This window comes from Hyperolius riggenbachi, chromosome 3, assembly GCF_040937935.1.
Source record: "Hyperolius riggenbachi isolate aHypRig1 chromosome 3, aHypRig1.pri, whole genome shotgun sequence".
NCBI lineage: Eukaryota > Metazoa > Chordata > Amphibia > Anura > Hyperoliidae > Hyperolius > Hyperolius riggenbachi.
The window spans coordinates 85536523-85557874 of record NC_090648.1 but is presented as its reverse complement, the minus strand read 5'-3'; the positions used below and the strand labels follow the sequence as shown (position 1 = coordinate 85557874).

General features: G+C 43.3%; 1 protein-coding gene across 2 annotated transcripts in view; it reads right to left on the bottom strand.

Moving 5' to 3' along the window:
- Positions 1-878: 878 nt before the first annotated feature.
- The window catches only part of LOC137561031 (PDZ domain-containing protein GIPC1-like), a 42545-nt gene continuing 22071 nt past the window's right edge, over positions 879-21352 (bottom strand). Inside the window, exons 2-7 of one of the 2 annotated variants that reach the window (XM_068272248.1) lie at positions 14975-15296; positions 10049-10234; positions 9763-9943; positions 7471-7586; positions 4958-5039; positions 879-1965 (exon numbers count right to left, since the gene is read on the bottom strand). In XM_068272248.1, the coding sequence (XP_068128349.1) occupies positions 1814-1965; positions 4958-5039; positions 7471-7586; positions 9763-9943; positions 10049-10234; positions 14975-15259 (1002 nt within the window). In that variant the 5' untranslated portion in view covers positions 15260-15296 and the 3' untranslated portion in view covers positions 879-1813. The remainder of the gene's footprint in view (positions 1966-4957; positions 5040-7470; positions 7587-9762; positions 9944-10048; positions 10235-14974; positions 15297-21352) is intronic. The other variant, XM_068272249.1, reaches the window with a different exon arrangement.

Genomic DNA, 21352 nt, shown 5'->3' with positions numbered 1-21352 from the left:
GATATATTTAGCTTACTTATCCTGTTATTTTTAGTGTTCACTGTGAAATTTAAGAGAAAGATATTTCTGCTAGTTTCCATTTTTACGGTTTCTCTGTGATGCCAAAATTGACATCACTTCCGCCCTTTAATTTATTATTTAACCCAGCTCAGTGTTCATTTACTGCTTTTTTTTTTTTTTTTTTTTTTTTTTACAGATTACTGTCTCTCCAACTGCAAACATCACCTACATAACAGGCTTACATTACCGTGCAAACGCTTCAAAGGGAGGGGGAAACCAATTACCTTCTGATCATAGGGTCATTATTTTATCTGAAATAGGAAGTTTCTGTTATTTGCATTCTGAGATAAGTTTGTTATTGTAGCAAACAAACAAAAAAACCTTCCCACAATGTGGCACTGCGCAGTCGGCATAGTTCAGCAAAGGCACACAGACCAGTCAAAAACAAATTAGGGGACATATAGGTGACCCATTTAAGGAAAAAAAGGGGGGGGGGTTACATACATATTTGGGGTACTATTTTTACACAATTTTTTATTTTGCGATGTTAACAATCACCTTTAAAAAAACCTGCTAGAAGGCATTTCCTACCTTTTGTTGTGAAAACAAATGCTAAGCAGATTCTCCTGGGAATAATCTAATGTTCTTCAATTCTTCAAGGTGACTTATTTTCTCTAATTACCTCTCTGACTGTTTGCAGGTATTATTCGGAATTCTAACCAAAGACAGAATCTGAAGAAGTTGTGTTGCCGAGTCCTTTTAAAGCGAAAAAAATTAAATAGGTATACATTATGAATGTTATTCCTATTTAGTTCCCAGTCCAATGACAATTTGTGGAACGCTCATTTAAAAAAAGTAAAATGAATTGAATTCAGTCCTTGTGTATAAAATCTTTTAATAGTCATTTTCTCTCGCTCTCTTACAGTCATGATGGAAAACACAATAGACAAACCCATCAGGTAAACAATGCATAACTAGATCGCAGACCTCACAGTAATCCAGAGGTAATTCATCTATTAATGCACCATGATGCCCCCACTAGGGGGCAGTGCTAAAGACCAACATCTTTATCAAAAAGGCTCTGTAACATACAATTTTGTTTAGTGTTAAAAAAGGTACCCTCTGACAAGAGGAAAATATGGTTTCATATTATACTATAAATTTGCACTCAGCCTATGTACAGGAATCGTGTGAGATATCCTCTTTCAGAGGGGGATTCCTATTATCTTATTAGCTTAGTAAAATCCCATTTCACTAGATAAGCTCTGAGTCCATAATACCCGCTCTTTAACTCATACTTAACATCCATTCATTCATGGTGAGAGGAATCCAAGGAATGTACTGGAGTAGAGGGTTGTGGGAAGAGGTTGTAGTGTACAGTTATGTGCAGTAGATGGCGCTGTCCATACTAGGAGCTGACTTCAGTCTACAGCAGAAGATAACAAAAGGCCCTGAAAACAAGGGAAGGAGATCTGAGGACCCAGGAATTTTGTAAACCGTCAGTATCATTCAGGATGTCAGAGGTTGCCCAAGAGACATATCAGTGCCAGGCTTTTCCTCATAAGTCTTATTATAGAAGAAACCAATTACTTCAGAAGTGTGAGGAGCACTCCTGGCTGGTGATGTAGAGCATCTAGTAAAGTGATTTGAGCAGGATCTCCAGTAAAGTCTCCAGTGGTTTAGCCCTTGTGACATTATCCCTCTTCAGAGCTGTCACTGCAGGAGCATCTCCTGGTCCCGGGGGAAGTGGAGATGAGGATGGGGCAGCAGCATATCGGTCTCCTTCAGGGGGAGATCCCGGAGTTAAGGTAGCTTAGCATCGTCCAGCCTTGGCATCACCTATAGCCCCCCAAACATCAAAAACAAACTCATCTGGGAAGGCGAAGTCCCCTAGTGTACGGTCCAGTGCTTGAGAGAAATCATCGGGGTTCTGTTTGTCCATACCCAACTCCACCATGGTGCCGGCTGTGGGTACAGAAGAGGCAAGTCAACATCAAAGCACAAATGTATTGGTACCGAACAGCAAATTTACATCTTTCACGAAATCCGCACAGAGAGCAATACACAGGCTGCCATCTTTCCCAGAATACAGACTGAGGGCTCGTTCACATTAGGGGTGTTTTCGGTCTCTTTTCAAGAGCAGGCAATTTTTAAAATCACCACAAAACGATTGTGCAATGAATCTCTATGAGAAGGTTCGTATCAGCGCGGTTCGTGCGCTGTGCGTTCAGCAAAGAGGTGCCTGTACCATTTTTGTGGCGATTTTGCCTCAATGGAAGGTATAGGAAAAACGCAAACACTCATAAAATAGCTTTGTGCAGCGATTGCGTTCGAGCTTTTAAGAATAAATACATTGTATTTATTCTTTTCCAGGTCAAAGAGTTCACTTCCTGACTTGCGTCATGGAGTGAATTACAAAACCGCTCTGGAAAAGCGATTAGAAAAGTGCTTTTTCTAAAAACGCAGCGCGCAGTGGAGTGCCAGAAGGGGGAAAAACGCACAAAAAACGCAAAATGCTTGCGTTTGCAATTTTAGGTGTGAGTGAGGCCTGATACTGTTCATATTGCTGATCAGGCTGAGAGATTGGGAGAGGAGCAACAATGCAAAAGAAGGAGGAAAGCCTCTCAGTCCAAGGCACTGCCAGAATGCAGAGAGGCCCAGCCTCCAGGAACAGATAAGCTGTGCTGCTTTATATACATGCACTGCAATGGCTTTATATTAAATTCAGAGATTATACAAAAAATTACATACACACAAATATACACTTTTTTTATTGTATATATTTTTTATTTTTTTTTACAAAATTTTCATTTATAAATTATTTAGCCAGCGTTTGACCGCAGTAAAATCTTTGCTTTCCCCGATTTACATTCGGAAATGTATTAATGGTGGTGACATCTTTAGTCCTGCCAGGTGATCTCTGCGGAATGGTTGTTTCTGAGAATTCAGAAACCAAGGAAATAAATGCCTGGTTTCCCAGACTGCTCTGGGGGGGAAATTCCACACAGCTAAACTGCCTAGGAAATGACATCAATGGGAGGGCGGAAAGAGGAGTCGCGCGGAGGAGGCCACACAGGCGCGGTGACTTGCGACATTAAAGTCGCAAATTCCGGAAGTGAGCTGCGGGGGGGGGGGGACTGGAGAAGCGTTTTTGTCCCGGCACAGAACGTCTGTGGGGGGCTGTTAGAAGCCCCAGGTGAGTTAAACTTTTTTTTTTTATTTATTACCCTTAGGCTCAACACACACCATACAATCGTGGTTGTTCAATCTTATCACTTTCATGTAGTATAAGAGCTTATCCAATCAATCATTCAAGGTGTTTTCAATCTGTTGGCCCTTATACTACATAGATTTGGTAAATCTGTACAACCAAGATTGTATGGTGTGTGTTGAGCTACGTTTCCATTGTAGCGTGAAATTTTCGCATCCAAAAAAAAAAAAAAATATCTTATAAGATTTTTCTGATTGGTGAAAATTCGCTTGTAAATATGTACACATTTTTATGAGAATTTTCGTACGCGATAATGCGCATTAGTCAAATATAACAATCTGCCTAGTAACAGCTTAGTTATGACTGCTGACCACTTCCTGTAACCAGATTTAATGTGAATTTTCACGAAAATAACGCGAAACTTTGCATTGCTATGCATTGCCTATGCAAAGCATTGTATGCAAATCATACGTGATGTCCGAAAAAAATGATGCAGGCCCTCAGATTTTTTCACACGTATGAAAATTCGCATTGGTTGGAAACAGCCCCATTCACTACCATTACTTGTAAAATGAAATCAATGCAAATTTTCTGAGAGAAAAATCTGACACAAAACACACAAGTGGAAAGATATCAGTCAAGGCCAAACAGCATGGTGAGAGTGACAATTATCAGATTTCTGCATCTGCTGACCAGAAAGACAAACAATACTTTGACTTTTTGTTTAACCTTCTATAATATCTCCTTAACTACCTGCGGACAGACGCAGTTTAAATCTACGGCGGGCGGCACTGCGGTTCTGACCTGGCGTAAACTCTACATCCCATTGACCGCGCGCCCCCGCCCGTTCCCGCTGCTCTGCCCCTGCCGCCTCTATGACGGCAGAGCACTGTGAGCCGGGCAGGAGCAGTTTTCATTGGCTCCTGGCCCTGTCATTCCTGTAAGCCGTTCCCATTGGCTTACATTGAGTGACAGGGTCAGGAGTCAATGAAAGCAGCTCCTGACCGGCTCACAGCGCTCTGCAGTCATAGCGATGGCAGAGAGAGTAGCCTGCGGCGGGGACAGAGCGGCGTGACCGGCGGATTTTAGCGGCGATTCGTCGGGAAGCAGCGGTTTACTGTACCAGCACCCTCTGGTCCTTAAAGAGAACCTGTACTGAGTAAAAATATTTAAAATAAAACACATGAGGTAACTTCAAAATGAACATTGCATAGTTACCTAGCCATCAGTTCCTTTCAGAAGCCCACCATTTTCTGCTGACAATAATCCTTTCCAGTTCTGACAATATTTTGTCAGATCTGAAATATATCAGTTGCGGTCAATAAAATATCAGTTGCTGTCAGTTATAACTGAGAGGAAAACTGATGTACCAGGTAATGTCCATGTTTCCCTATGGCTCAAGTGGGCGATGTTACAGTTTAACTGTGTGCTGACCAGAAAGCTGTTATGGGTAATGGCCATTTTCAAAATGGAGGGCGGAAAATTCCCTTGATCACAGTGAACAAACAGGACGCGGGAAAGGAGAAAGACACTGAGGAGTAGACTACATGGAAGGTAAGTATGACTTGTGTATGCTTATTTTGACTTTTCATTTTCAGTTCAGGTTTTCAGAGGGTGCTGGTACCGAAGTGGTTAATGTACTAGTGCAGAAAAACACGGGCTTTGATTCCAGAAAAATTCCAGAGTGCTGCCTGGAGTTCTTCTTTAAATCTATCAGGAGCAGAATGTGAACAGACAGACACTTACCAAGCTCACTGTCTCTGATCCCCATGTAACTTTCCAGGAGGTCGTCCACCTTTTGGATGGCTTTCTCCTCAACAACAGATACCTGATCCACAAGGAAAGAGAAGAAATGGAAATCAAAGAATGAAATCCCCCAGTGTTTGCACTCACTGTAGCTCTATTAGCTCCACCTCCAGTCCTCGTGTATCCCCTCCCCTCACTACACAAACACAACCCTGTAACTCCACCCCAGGCAGAGGAGTATATGAATAGATAATGTACAAGAGAACAGTAGACCAGTAATTATGCACTTTTACTTCGCTGCCTAACCACCCAGAATCTTGTGCACTGCACCCCCCCTTCCCCAAATTTACAACCATCTATTCACCTAAAATGTTTCAACAGAATAAATACCGGTCTCTAGCAAAAAATCCCAAGAGCCAGATCCAATTCACTTTTTCCCGAGTTTTCACATTATAAATAAAATGCATTTTAAGTCACCAGCAAGCCAGAAATTTCAGCAGTGCTTTTTCACCCACTTTTTGGTACTTTTTCAATTGCAGAGTTACCCAAGATGAAAAATTATCTCCTGGGAGAAAAAATACGTAGGAGAAAAAGTGAATTGGATCAGGCCCCTAGCCTTCTATAAAGCAGACCAGGGATCAGAATTCCTTCTCCTACAAGTTTGCCATGTTGAAGTATATCTGAAGACTGCTAGGATTGTTATTCTTTAAAAAGTACCCTTTATGGTACTACATATTTGTGACAAAACAAAAAAAAAATAAGCCCAGATACTTACCTAAGCGGAGAGAAGCCTGCAGAGGCTGCCCACGTCCTCCTGGCCTCTGCCATTGCCACATGCAGACCTAAAGGTGGCCATACACCATACAATTTTTTAAATATCTGTTCAATTTAAGAATTGCAATCAATTTTTCTGACTGATTGCAACATTTCAAAAATATGACCAATGAACCACACACGTATGTTCAATTTTTTCCCCCAATTATCATAAAAATGATTGGAAACTCTGAAAAAATTGCTAGGTTGTGTATATTAATAAATTGACAATCCAACACACACCATACAATCTTTAGAAAGATTGAAGAAAAATATCTGGCAGTCCGGATCGATTAAAATCGAAGAAAACGGGAAATCCGATTGGATTTTTCAGTCGAATGAAAAAAAAGCTTTCGATTTTTTCGGGAGATCCGATCGTTTTTATCGAATTACCGTAAAATCGGATCATTTTATTGTATCGTGTGTGGCCACCTTAAGGAAGATAACCGGCAATTCATGCACAATCGCAGCCATACTGCACCTGCACAGTAAGCTGGGGCGGCTCAGTGCTACTGCGCTGGCATGGCCAAGCTCGTGCATGAAGAGCGCGGCTGTGACCTCCACAAGAGCCCCCGGCAGTGGTCTGCATGAGGACACGGAAGGTTCTCTTTAGCTGTAGATGTATTCTGGCATTTTAGAAAATCCTTAGAAAACAGTTAAACATTCCAGCATAAGGCTTCTTATACACTGAAAATCGCAATTTTGATTTCTGACTCCAACTTGCGATTCCGATTTTTACTAGCAACAGAAAAAGAACAAAAAAAAAAAAAATTGCATCAAAAATTGAAAATCGCATGTAACGTAAAAGAACCCCAAGGCCTGTTTTTGATCTCGGCCACACTCCCGTTTCAACTGCAAAAGTTTGCCTTATTAAAACAGGTATTTGGGATTAGTCAGATTGGCGTGAGCATATGATGTCTCCCACGATACCTTCTGTTTTAAGAAGTTCGGGTTCACCATTCGGCATGGCTCTGTTTATCTGTTTATGCTCGTGGGAAGGAACACAGAACTACGTCACAGAGAGATACTATACGGTCTAATGCAGTGATCTGCAAACTTGGCCCTCCAGCTGTTAAGGAACTATAAGTCCCACAATGCATTGCAGGAGTCTGACAGCCACAGCCATGATTCATAAAGGCCAATGTATAGTGGGACTTGTAGTTTAACAGCTTGAAAGCCAAGTTTGCAGATCATTGGCCTATGCTAGGTACACAGCAGGTACCAGTTTTTTTTGTTCGATAGATGCGTTCAATTGATCATTTCTGTCATGTCCGATATTACTTTCAATTGTTTACTGCTTGATTTCTCAAAAACGTAACATGTGTACCTAGCATTAGAGGAACTAAAGACAGAGAGGATGATCTAGTATAAAAATCAGAAAGGTTTCCCAAAGAAGTGAGATGTGTACACAGACTTCCGCTTTCCATATGCATATTATATTCTTACTATATATATATATATATATATATATATATATATATATATATATATATATATATTCTTACTATATATATATATATATATATATATATATATATATATATATTCTTACCATATATATATATATATATATATATATATATATATATATATATATATATATATATATATATATATATATATATATATATATATATATATATATATATATATATATATATATATATATATATATATATATATATATATATACTCCCCACCTCTCTCACCAGCTCCTCCACAGTGGATGGCCCCTTGGTTCTGAGTCGTAAGGTCCCCTTCCCCGATGATATGCCAGAACTATTGCCGGAACTGCCGGTGCGCTGACCAATCATTTCTAAAAAGAGAAGAAAATATGTAAAATGCTGATTCCGTGGCCTAGCAGTAATCTGTGGAACAACTGTAATTTCTACATTGTGTATGAAACATTCTGATTTACAACAACTGTAAATCTATTTACATTGATGACTGCTGAATACATGATTCTACCAAGACTTGTAACTTTGCTGTCTAAAGCACGGGTGTCAAACTCAAGGCTTGCGGGCCAAATACGGCCCTCCTTGCCATTTTATGTAGCCCCCGAGAACTTCAAATGTGCATGATTGTAAGCAGTACAAACGACAGCACATTGCCTCCACATCCATTGAGGCACACCGGTGACAGAGTTTCTTGTTGAAACATTGTCAGTTTGACGTGGGGTGCAGCAACAACCCATGGGACCCTTGCAGTGAAATTAGCATGGGACCCCCTCATGTGCCTGGTAAACTTTCACACCTCTTCCCCACCACCTCAGGTTACCAAAAAAAAAAACGTAAACATTTCTCTGCACCTGAAACCAGGTTTACTTCAACTAATTTAAAGGGAACCAGAGAGGAATGCTTCTCTAAAATAGAAAAACGATTTTATACATACCTGGGGCTTCTTCCAGCCCCATAAGCCTGGATCGCTCCCACGCCGCCGTCCTCCGCTTCCTGGATCAGCCGGTACCGGGCCCGTCACTTCCGGCGGATGCGGCCGATTGTCCGCATCACAGGGGCTCCCTCCATGTATGTACGCGTGAGGCTGCGCAGTAAGCAGCCACACGCGTACCTGTATGGAGGGAGCACCCTGTGATGCGGAGAATTGGCCACGTCCGCCGGCCGACTGGCCGACTCGCGGGACCCGGTACCGGCGGATCCAGGCAGCGGAGGACGGCGGCGTGGGAGCGATCCAGGCGTATGGGGCTGGAGGAAGCCCCAGGTATGTATAATAGCTTTTCTTCATCCTCTCTGGTTCCCTTTAACCACTTGAGGACCGTAGGCTTACACCCCCCTAGTTAGTGACCAGGCTGTTTTTTATAATTCAGGCCACTGCAGCTTTAAGGGCTCGCTGCAGGGACGTACAACTCAGCACACAAGTGATTCCCGCCCACCTTCTTTTCTGCCCTCGAACAGAGCTTTCTATGCTCTTATCCCTGCCGGCATATTTGTTTACACAGCTGTCCCCAGTACAGCGCTGCCGTAGATCACAGTGCTGTACCATGTAAACAGATGGTTTCGCCGTCTAACGGTCTCCTAGCGGCTGGGAGACTAATGACAGAGCGGGGATCGGCGAGCATAATCCCCTGCAATCTCCGCCCCCAGGACTTCATGCCAATTGGCGTCGAGTGGTCCTGGGGCTGCCACCGCGTTCACGCCAATTGGCGTGGTGCGGTCCGCAAGAAGCTAAGACTCATTAACCTTCCTGGCGGTAAGCCTGAGCTGAGCTCGGGCTATGCCGCTGGAAGGCACCGCTCAGGCCCCGCTCGGCTGATTTGTATGCTGCGTGTGCAATACGATCGCCGCCGCTACCCGCCGCTATTCGTCACGTCGCGGCCACCCCCCAGACCCTGTGCGCTGCCTGGCCAATCAGTGCCAGGCAGCGCTGGGGGGTGGATCGGAGTCCCCTTTGACGTCACGACGTCGATGACGTCATCCCGCCCGTCGCCATAGCGACGGGGGAAGCCCTCCAGGAGATCCCGTTCTTTGAACGGGATCTCCTGATCTCCGATCGCCGGAGGCGATTGGAGGGGCTGGGGGGATGCCGCTGAGCAGCGGCTATCATGTAGTGAGACCTTGTCTTGCTACATGAAAAAAAAAAAAAAATTAAAAATGACTTTGCTGCCCCCTGGCAGATTTTGATAAACCGTCAGGAGGGTTAAACAGCCTTCTTCCTCATTTTGTTACTGCTAAAGATTATCAACTTTTTCTACAAGATTTCTCTTAAAAGCGAAACTACCGTATATGAATACACAGGAACAAAAAAAAGTGACCCATGATCACATGATTAAAGTCTTATACATGTATATCAGCCACTTTCAGTCAGTCACTTCTGCTTCCTGTTTTACCTCACACAGTAAGTGAAACAGACGCATGGTCACTATCAGACCCAGCCAGTCAGAGGCTAATAAACTGATCATGTGTCACATCCTCTGACTCCATATATAACGTTCTAGTGCTGCTCAGAGTACTTCACACTTCGTGGTAAATAGTTACCAAAAGCCTTTCTGGGTTCACAGAGCTTCATGTTGAAGGTCCTCCCTCGAGGCAATTCTTTCAGTGTCCTAGCCACCTCAAAGTGACGGCTGCCAATCAGATTCCTGCCATTGATGGACTCAATCATGTCTCCCACGCCGATTAGCTGCATGCGGTGTATAATGCTGCCTTCTTTAATACGCTGTGGGTAAGAAGAACAGGTCACCCATTGCTGGACTGGTTTAGGAGGAGTAAAACGACACCAGAATCAGGCAGGGTTGGATCTAGAACAGTAAGAAGAGAGTACCTTAATAAAGGCATAACCAGCACCATTGTCGGTGATGGTGAGGCCCAGGGAATCCTCAGATTTATACACCTCCAGTTCCTTTTTCTGCCCTCGCACGTGAGCAAAGATGAAGTCCTCAAGGCCTATCTGCCCACCCAGAAGCTTATCCATGTCTAGGCGGTGAGTGTTCAGGGTGCAGAACATTACCTGTGCAAAGCCAATACATATGCATCAATAAGGCATCTTTAGAAACAAAGTAGTCAAAGCCCATTTAAAACAAACAAACAACCAAATAATACGGATAAAACAATGACACAGAAAGCACACATAGGGACATTTACTCTTTCCCCCCCCCCCCCCCAACCATTAAAGTGGACCTGAACTCTTGCACCGGAAAGAAGGAAAACAGGGAGAAATGCACCCTGTATGTATTTAGAGAGTTCAGCCTGTCTAATTCCCCCTTATCTGTGACTAAACACAAGTTGTAATTTGATCCCTCAGCTTTGTCAGCTGACTGCCACGGCAGAGAGCTCATTTGTAAACACGGGATGTTAACCTCCCTGGCATTCAATTTCCCCAGGATTTCTGTGCAAAAGGTGATCAAATTAATTTTTAATACACTGACGTGTATGCCTGTCAATACTGTTCACAGCATGCTTTGTATGGATGTGTATAACTCAATACCGCAAGGGAGGTTAACAAAATGTCTGCTTCAATGAAAGCAGGAAGTAGACACTGCAGATTTATTACAGGAATTGTATAAGGGCCTGTACACAATGCTGCGCTTTTCAAATCGCAAGGTCTTTTGAAAAATAATGTAAATCGTGAAGACCTTTACACACTGGTGCCATGCACTTTTCCTATTCTCATGAAGGCTTGCGATTTAAAAATCGCATGCGATTTTAAAAGCGCAGCAGTGTGTACAGGCCCTCAGCTGTAACAAAAAAATGTTTTTGTTTAAAGGTTATTATGCTGTTGCTTATCTTTTAGAGCAGAGAGGAAGTTCTGAGTTCAGGTCCGCTTTATCAGGGGCATTTACCAACTTGTGTAATTTTCCTTGACTTTCAAGCCACTTACATTTAGTATTCCTTTGAAAAGTTAGGGAGATCCACTCTGTGATACGCTTGAAGTTGTCTTATTAGATTTGCCCACTACCTTTACCCGAATGACAGAGACTCTCAAAGCCCACATCTCCAAAAGTGCCAGTTCATCCTTAGTTCTGTCTTACCACTTCATTACTGAGTAACCACTCACACAAACCCACCCAATTTCTGCTACCAATGCTTTTACACGCCTTGGACTGTAAGCTCTGTGGAATATGGTCATTTTTTATCTTTGTCATAGTTTTTAGTTATGTATTGAAGTCTGCAATTTGTACAATGTATGAATAATTTATAAATAAAAGATAAGTGTTCAAGTTCTATTTTTGCAAAGATATTTCTTAGAAGGCTAGACTTAAAGGGGAACTGAAGAGAGAGGTATATGGAGGCTTTCATGTTTATTTCCTTTTAAGCAATACCAGTTGCCTGGCAGCCCTGCTGATCCTCTGCCTCTAATACTATTAGCCATAGCCCCTGAACAAGCATGCAGCAGATCAGGTGTTTCAGACCTTAAAGTCAGATCTGACAAGACTAGCTGCATGCTTGTTTCTGGTGTTATTCAGATACTACTGCAGAGAAATAGGCCAGCAGGGCTGCCAGGCAACTGGTATTGATTAAAAGGAAATAAATATGGCAGCCTCCGTATACCTCTTACTTCAGTCGTCCTTTAAGTCCTGTTTGGCTGCTAAAACAAACAGATGTGCTCTGGAGCATTTTACATACATCCACTTTTCCATGTATGCTGCACAATGATCTGTATACTGTCAAGCATGGTGTTGGATTAACTGCCTCTAGTATTAGATAGACCCACACTAGTCAGTCCCATAGCCTTCAGCTTCCCAATGCTGGTGTACATAGTCTCCTGATCCTGGTCTGCACTAGAGAGTGCTGGAAGAAGACAGGAGGCTGGCTGCTTATTCAGCCCAGTACAAAGTCTAGCTTTCATCATTCAATAACGCTCTCTACTGGAGGCCAGCATTGATCAATGTTCTTGCAAATACCTATCTGGATCTACAAGGCATGGCCTGTGAAACTTGTTTTTCTTTTTTACACATAAAGCTTTTAACTGGCAGTGTACCACAGGCAAAGGTGCAACTGTATTTAAAGAGCCATGCTTATGCGCTTTGAGTCCTACGGGAGAGAAAAGTGCTTTACAAATGTTATTGGTTGTTGTTGTAGTAGTAAAGAGACTTAAAGAAAAAAAAAACCCTCTGGGGGATACTTACCTTGGGAGGGGGAAGCCTCAGGGTTCCCATGAAGATAGCAGGAATCCAGCGCTGGCTGGTGAGGATTTATTTACTGCGATCCTGCACAGATGCACTAGTTGCTTTTCATTCGGGCTAGGTGGAAATGGAGCGAAATCGTATCCTCTACTGCACAGGCACAAAGGACTCATGCCTGCGCAGTAGACAGGATATGATCAGGTTTGGCTATTTCTGCCTTACCCGAATGAAGAGCCGATAATGCGCCTGCGCAGGATCACGGTAGGAAAATATTTACCTGGCCGCACTTCATTGGGACACAGCGCTGGATTGCCGGGACACCGGAGGACGGGGGAAGCCTCGTTAGGATCCAGGGACTTCCCCCTCCCGAGGTAAGTATCCCCCAGAGGGGATTTTTCTTCATTACAGACTCTCTTTAAAATGTATTTTGATTCTTCTAGTTTTCAGTGCATTAGACGAAAGCCAAGATGGACATGAAAAAAAAAAAATACACTTGCCTGGGGCTTCCTCCAACCCCTTTCAGGCCAATGGTGCCCTCGCCATCCTCCCAGGCTGCCTCAAGCCTCCGACAGCTTCCCAGTCCTGTAGTTGCAGTGTTCAGTGCATGTGCGGCCCAGCCTGAGTGGGCTTCTATCACCAGGAGTGCGTGCATGCGGCTGGACTCACCACAACTAGCGGCTTTACTGTGGAAGCTATCAGATGATGAGGAGGCCCGAGAGGACGGCAAAGGAGCTATCGGCCTGAAGGGGGCTGGAGAGACACAGGCATGTATCATTTTTTTTTTTAAGCGTTCGTTTCAAGTACACTAAAGAAGAACCATAGTGAGATATAGTAGAATTCAGTAAATTATTTAGGATACCTACTTTTACATTAAATATCCTGGTTTCAGTATCGCAAACACTTCCTATATCTATTTACTGCTGTATTCTGGGAGGACAGAGATCTTTTCTACTAGCTTTAGAACCCTCAGTAACAAACATTCAGCAGAGATTACCAGCTAGCACTGAAGAAAGCAGGTAAAGTAAAGCTTTTACAATGGGCAAACACTGACTTTAATCGTTTACAAATAAATATTGTAAAAAAAAAAATAAAATAAATATATTTTATTCATTGTTATTTCGACTACACTTCCTCTTTAAAGCAACACTTTTGGCTTTAAAAGGACAACTGAAGTGAGAAGGCTATGGAGGCTGCCATGTTTATTTCCTTTTAAGCAATACCAGTTGCCTGCTGGTCTGTTTGGTTGCAGAAGTGTCTGAATCACACCAGCAGAAACAAGCATGCAGCTAATCTGTCATATCTGACAATAATGTCAGAAACACCTGATCTGTTGCATGCTTGTTCCGGGTCTATGGCTAAAAGTATTAGAGGCAGAAGATCAGCAGGACAGCCAGACAACTGGTATTGCTTAACGTGAACCTCCGGACTAAAAATCGACTCAGCAGCACTGAAAAGTCTTTGTGTTTCTTTAACAGTTTCACAGCATCAGAACTTTGTTTCTCTTATACAAGCCTCATTTTTAGCTGCACAGAAGAAAACTGCCCGGGCTTTTTTCCCCTGATTCTGTGCAAAGCATGATGGGATTTCTGATTTTGTTGTTCTGCTGTTTTGGTGCAATTTTTTTTTTTACATTTTGAATTTGACATTTGAAGCCTAGCGTGTGCAGCTGGGAGGGGTAATCAGGACATAGGATAGTTGGAACTGTGTCTCCTGCTCCTTGTCAACTCCTTTCAACCAAAAAGATGGCTGCCCCCATGACAAACATGGCAGCCCCCATGAATCACAAGCATTTGCCTGTTCTTTTAAAACAGGGTGGGTAAGAAATTATATTACCTATCTATTCTAATTAACATAACTAATGTAACTTGATGACAGTATGTTTGTTTAAGCTGAAGTAAATAAATGTGGCAGCCTTCATATCCCTCTCTCTTCAGTTATCCTTTAAAAAAAACCTGTAATGTAACAAAATGTATGAGAACAACAATGCAAGAGTACTATTGCATTGTTGAAAGGTATGAAAGAAGAAAAGAATCCGGGCACCAGATGAGCTGCTGTGCAAACCCACTTTATTTCATCCCACCAGACAGATACAGCATACAAAAGATGGCGGCCTTAGACCATGTTTTGTATGCTGTATCTGTCTGGTGGGATGAAATAAAGTGGGTTTGCACAGCAGCTAATCTGGTGCCCAGATTCTTTTCTTCTTTCATACTGTCAAGACTGTGTTGATCCGGAGGCACAGTGAGTAACCCCCGGCCCCCTCCAGTAATGTCTACCTCATCTAGTGCCGATCTACTCTGCTCTTTTTACTTCCATTGCTGGAAGTTCCTGATGGATTCCCCAAACAGAAATTCAGTGCACCCCTCCTGAAGTCCTTTATCAGCATAGGCAGCAGGCATACCCTTGTAACTGTACTCCAATAGGTTATAGGTGCCAAGGCACGGAGCAGTGTTTATGAGACCTGTGCCTATGCATACTATTAGGAAACCTGAGCTGGCATAGGCTATTCCAGGAGCTCTAGTGGCAGCAGTCCGTGAAGCCATCACAACCTCTCAGCATTTAAGGTCAGCTCGATAAGCTTTTAGTAACTGGCAGTACACGCGTACTTGCAGTGATATACTTACATCTCCATTCGGTATGTTGAATGCCTCGGCTATCTTGGCATAGAGCTCCTTCACATTGCTGAATCCTTCAATCCTCCCCGTAGGGCTTCCGTGGGCAAGCTGGGCGTGGAAAACCAACCGTGGCCGTAGGGCAGGAGCAGGAGGAGGGAGGCCGGGAGCTTGAGGAGACAGAGAGCCACCTGGCACCCCGCCAGCCTGGGACACCCCTAACGCCGTGCGCTCCCCCACATCATCTTCCTCCATCAGCGGAGAGGCCTTCTTTCTACGTCCGAGGCCCAGAGGCATTGGGGCTCCGTAATGTCCAGCAATACCAAAGAGGAAACTGTAACCAAAAAAGAAGCAAGGCGGTTACATACCAATGGTTTCCTATGACTGTATCTTCATATAGCACCATACATCCTGACTGGCTACCTGTGGAACCATTAAAAGCCATCGCCTTCTTTAGATGACTATACGTGGTGTATTTCCCAATACCGCCATTAACTTTCCGTACAATTATTATTATTCAATTAAAGATAAATGGTATTTTATCACAGTGAAATACACTGTGCATTTCACTGTGATACAATAACATTTAGCTTTTAGAGCCATTATATCCAGGTGGAGACCCCGTCATTTCCCTTGTTTGATACTGATCGTTGCACCCTACTGGGCTGCGGTGCTCACTGATTGACTCTCTGGTACTAAGAAGTATCAAAAGCGGTTGAGCAGTTGAACAACCTGTTATCATCAAAGGTTTAAAAGTACCCATGAACTGATGTCAATATTACTTAATAAAGCCCATGGTGGGCTAGATTATCTGCTCCTGTTTGTGCTACCGCTGCTCATTGTCCTTGGCCTCCGTTACCCTTCACATTTGACAGGCTCTTCCAGTCAAACACATTTTCTCCCAAGTGGTATCGCACGCCTGAGAACTGCGCAGGCACACGGTGACTTTCTTTCAATGGAACTTGCGCCTGCAGTTGTGGAACTTCTGGGCGGCTGTGAAGTTTAGAGATCTGAGCACGAAGGGGAACCCACCTATAGATTACACAGGATATATAGTCCAGATTTATGTGGTTTGCAACGGATTATCTACATCGTGCAGGACTTCAGTTCTTGCCCAGGGACGTAAAAAACAAAACAAAAAACCCACAGAACATTTATATCGCGCTTTTCTCCTGACGGACTCAAAGCGCCAGAGCTGCAGCCACTAGGGCGTGCTCTATAGGCAGTAGCAGTGTTAGGGAGTCTTGCCTAAGGACTCCTACTGAATAGGTGCAGGCTTACTGAACAACCAGAGCTGACGTAGATAATAGTTCATTAAATCCAACGTCGGCCGCTTGCACCCTTGCGGGGATGAATCTAAGTCCCTGTGTTAATGATCGCCGGCATCAATAACCCACACATACAGTTAAAATTAACTCCTTCCCACCCACACTCTCCCATAGTACCCAAATAAAAATGTTGCAGTAAAAACAAACTAACAACCATTACTGCCGCACAGACATGAGCCTCACGTCCGCGTCAGGTGCTGCTGTACCCACAGGTGTTCACGTCTGTACAGCCTGCGGGGTTGTGCGCACGATAGGGCAGAAGCCTGCGATCGCAATGGTCCCCTCCTCAGGAGGGATTGGTGGCAGGGGGACAGAAGTCTCCTGAGGCAATCGTGCATGTTCACCGAGAATAATCACTGTTTTTGTTTAAAAACAGTGATCATTCCCAATTGGTGCCGCCACGCTGCCTCCCACTCGCTCGTTTCCGCCGATCGATTAAAGGAATACTATCGATACCCAAGTGTTCTAAAATGACAGTGTGCAAATAATGTCTAAGTAGCTGTGTAAACATTTTCCTACTTTTCATGTTAAATATCAGAGGCAAAAACTGTAATTTATTGAGGGTAGGATTTAGCTATATTGGGACAAATCAATTGCAGAAGAGGTGTCTGCTTCAATGCACAGCCAGAGTTGCATCAGACTACAGAAATCAAATATCAAACATATCAAACTCTGAAAGCAAAAACAGTATGAAAAAGCTGTGACAATTAGTTACATTTCCTCTGCTCTCTTCAGACACTTCAGTCAGAAACACAGGACACAGAAGCTGCAGCTGTTGGGAGCTCTCTTCTCTGTCACACACAGAGCTACACATAGAGTTAACTGATCAAGTGTGAGGGGAATTTCCCCTCTCCTCATGGCTCAGTCAGCCGTCAGTTTTGGCGTCAGTAAAGTTTGAATGTATTTTGATAACAGTAAACAAATAAGTTGCTACTAAAATGTATACACACTGGTACTTAGCAGCAATTCCCAAACAATTCCTGTGTCAATTGAAAAAAATATGTGAAACGATAGTATTCCTTTAATGAGTGGGAACATAGTTCATCTCTCCTCTAGGCCACCGTGATCGCAGTAATCACTGAGATGCCTTCCTCACTTCCAAGTAACACAGCTAAGCATTACTCCCTATTAGGATACTTATTGTACTCTTATAAGAAAAAATGTGCGAGGACATCTTGTGGACAAATAGCAATATTACACCTAAATACAGTGATGTGAAAAACTATTTGCCCCCTTCCCGATTTCTTATTCTTTTGCATGTTTGTCACACTTAAATGTTCCTGCTCATCAAACACCGTTAACTATTAGTCAAAGATAACATAATTAAACACAAAATGCAGTTTTAAATGATGGTTTTAATTATTTAGTGAGAAAAAAAAAATAACTCAAAACCTACATGGCCCTGTGTGAAAAAGAAATTGCCCCCTGAACCTAATAACTGGTTGGGCCACCCTTAGCTGCAATAACTGCAATCAAGCGTTTGCGATAACTTGCAACGAGTCTTTTACAGCGCTCTGGAGGAATTTTGGCCCACTCATCTTTGCAGAATTGTTGCAATTCAGCTTTATTTGAGGGTTTTCTAGCATGAACCGCCTTTTTAAGGTCATGCCACAACATCTCAATAGGATTCAGGTCAGGACTTTGACTAGGCCACTCCAAAGTCTTCATTTTGTTTTTCTTCAGCCATTCAGAGGTGGATTTGCTGGTGTGTTTTGGGTCATTGTCCTGCTGCAGCACCCAAGATCGCTTCAGCTTGAGTTGACGAACAGATGGCCGGACATTCTCCTTCAGGATTTTTTGGTAGACAGTAGAATTCATGGTTCCATCTATCACAGCAAGCCTTCCAGGTCCTGAAGCAGCAAAACAACCCCAGACCATCACACTACCACCACCATATTTTACTGTTGGTATGATGTTCTTTTGCTGAAATGCTGTGTTACTTCTACGCCAGATGTAACGGGACACGCACCTTCCAAAAAGTTCAACTTTTGTCTCATCGGTCCACAAGGTATTTTCCCAAAAGTCTTGGCAATCATTGAGATGTTTTTTAGCAAAATTGAGACAAGCCTTAATGTTCTTTTTGCTTAAAAGTGGTTTGCGCCTTGGATATATGCCATGCAGGCCGTTTTTGCCCAGTCTCTTTTTTTATGGTGGAGTCGTGAACACTGACCTTAATTGAGGCAAGTGAGGCCTGCAGTTCTTTAGATGTTGTCCTGGGGTCTTTTGTGGCCTCTCGGATGAATTTTCTCTGCGCTCTTGGGGTAATTTTGGTCGGTGCCAAATGCATTGTCTCAGCATGAGAAATGTTGGCCAATCAGAGAGAAACAGAGGTGTGGGAGGGGAAAACAAGAGGAAAAGAGGCTTCAGCCAATCAGGCTGCATTAGTTAAGTCTGAGGGGGAAGTAGAAAAGCAAAAAAAGGACAACCCAGCATTCCCTGCAACTTCCTTTGTGTGTACCAAATAAGAGTCAGGTAAACTGGGGAATGACCATTTATCAACAAGAAAAGTAATAGTGATTTTAACTTTTAGATTGCCTGGTTAGCATCTTTAGTAGTTTACTAGATAAAAATAATAGATTTTTTGATTTTATGCCCGACAGTTACACTTTAAAAAATGGTTTCCCTTTCCTGAAACCATTGGTAGGTGTAGAGGCAGCTCACTAAGACTCAGTTCCCACTTGGACCAAAAATCTACTAGTTCAGTACCTTTTTTGGTGACACAGCAACGGACATGCAAATTGATCCAATGTAAAAAAATAGCTTGATCTTCCACTTGATATTTTTAAAAGATCCATTTCCTGCTTTACGGTAAACATAACAGAAAGTCACAATCTGCTGCACTTTCGAAAACTGTGGTGGAAACGCATCCGCACTTAACTGGTCTGCTCCGATCTGAACAGGCCGTTTTAATCCATTACGAACAGGACCTGAGCATAAAGGTTCAATCGTACTGATGCCAAAGTACATTCATTACAGAAACCTTACAGATTCCCTTAAAGCGTATCCGAGATGAAAAACTAACTATAACAAGTAACTTGTCTATATATCATATCTAAAGTTTAGATAGTTTATACAGCAAATATAGCTGCAAATAGCTTTAATAGAAAATGATTCTTTCTTCCTGTGATACAGTGACAGCAGCCATGTTGTTTGTAAACATTACACAGAGGCAGGCTTATCTGTATCTTGATCACGAAGCCTGTGAAAAAAACTAATCAACCCTCCTCCTCCTTCCTCCCCTCTGCCTCTGAAATCAATGGGTAGTAACATCTCCCTCTCCTCCTGCTCAAACTCAGCTCCCATGAGCCCTTGCTACTGCCTTGGCTCTCTGAAAACCTGTGGGCGTGGCTTTTTTTAGTTTATAGGGAATTAGAGTATTACAACAAAAACAAAAAAGTATTTGGCTTAACCTCCTTAGCGGTAACCCCGTGTGTGACACGGGGTAAGCCGCCGGAGGGTGCCGCTCAGGCCCTGCTGGGCCGATTTACATAATTTTTTTTTTGCTGGACGCAGCTAGCACTTTGCTAGTTGCGCCCGATCGCCGCCGCGCGCCCGATCGCCGCTATCCGGTGCGGCGCGCGCCCCCCCCCCCCCCCCCCAGACCCCTGCGCTGCCTGGCCAATCAGTGCCAGGCAGCGCCAAGGGGTGGATCGGGTCTCCCAATGACGTCCCGATGTCATCCCGCTCCGTCCCCATGGCGACGGGGGAAGCCCTCCAGGAAATCCCGTTCTTTGAACGGGATTTCCTGATCGCCTATCGCCGGAGGCGATCGGCGGGGCTGGGGGGATGCCGCTGAGCAGCGGCTATCATGTAGCGAGCCCTGGGCTCGCTACATGATTTAAAAAAAAAAAAAATTAAAAAAAAAACTGCTGCGCTGCCCCCTGGCGGTATTTTTCATACCACCAAGGGGGTTAAGGAATGCCCTATAAACAATAGGAAAGGAACACAATTATGCAATGAGTAAAAGTTCACCTCGGATCCACTGTTCAAAGCAGATACCAACCTACAGAAAGTACCTGGAAAGTCAACCCTGAGGCAGGGGTCACACTTGTCGGCTTTCATGCGCGTTTTCTGCACAGAAAAACTGTTTTCAACTGAAAACTCATGTTAATCAATGAGATAGGTCACACTTGAATGTAGATTTCGCGCGCAGAAAAAAAAACTGACATCTTGCACAATTTGTCAGTTTTCTCTATAAATTACATTAGCTGTTGTAAGGTAGAGGTCACACTTGTCTTTCAGTTTTCTGAAAAGTGTAGAAACTAAAAGGCAAGTGTGACCCCTGCCTCAGGCTAGTCGGCATCACTGTATAACCTACACCTTAAAGGCAAACAAACAGTACAACCAACTCCAAGAAAACACAAGTTTGAAGATGGAAAGAAAAAAAATACAGGTTACAACCAGATTGCATCTGAATCATCAAGGAATGCCTAAGTATGCCTGCTGGAACAAATGATGTGCAAGAAAAGTTTGAGTCACTCTGTATACAGCTGTTGCCTACCTGCTTCACCATTTGTAGTTTTATGGGAGAGATTGGCAAGTGAGAGCCACAGGTATGGCGATTTGAAAAAACAAAACAAAAACAAAACAAAAACTTCAATGCATCTTAACTACTGTTTGCCAGAAATCACAAAGGTCAGCTAGAAAAATATTGTGTGGTCTTACAAAAACCAAAATTTAGATTTTTATCCAGTAGACTAAATGTCACATTTGTCCTAAGCCTAACACTGCACATCATCTAGATAAAACACACCAACAGTAAAGAATGGTGGAGGCATCATTATGCTCTTCTAAAGCAGGCCATGGAATGCTCCTGAGAGTGCAGGTCCCAGGAGATGGTGTCAGGTCTCACATCGTGGACCGCAAACCAGGTATCTACAAATGACCGCTGCTGTGAACGAACAAGGTCCAGTTCAGAATAAAATCATACACAAATTAGCTCAGGTTTCATTAGTCGTAAGGTTATACAACGTAATAATGTTCCACCGTGCATCATCTTCAGATATTTTAAAGACATGTGCCCACCATCACCAAATAAGAAAATCAAGGCTTACCAGAATGG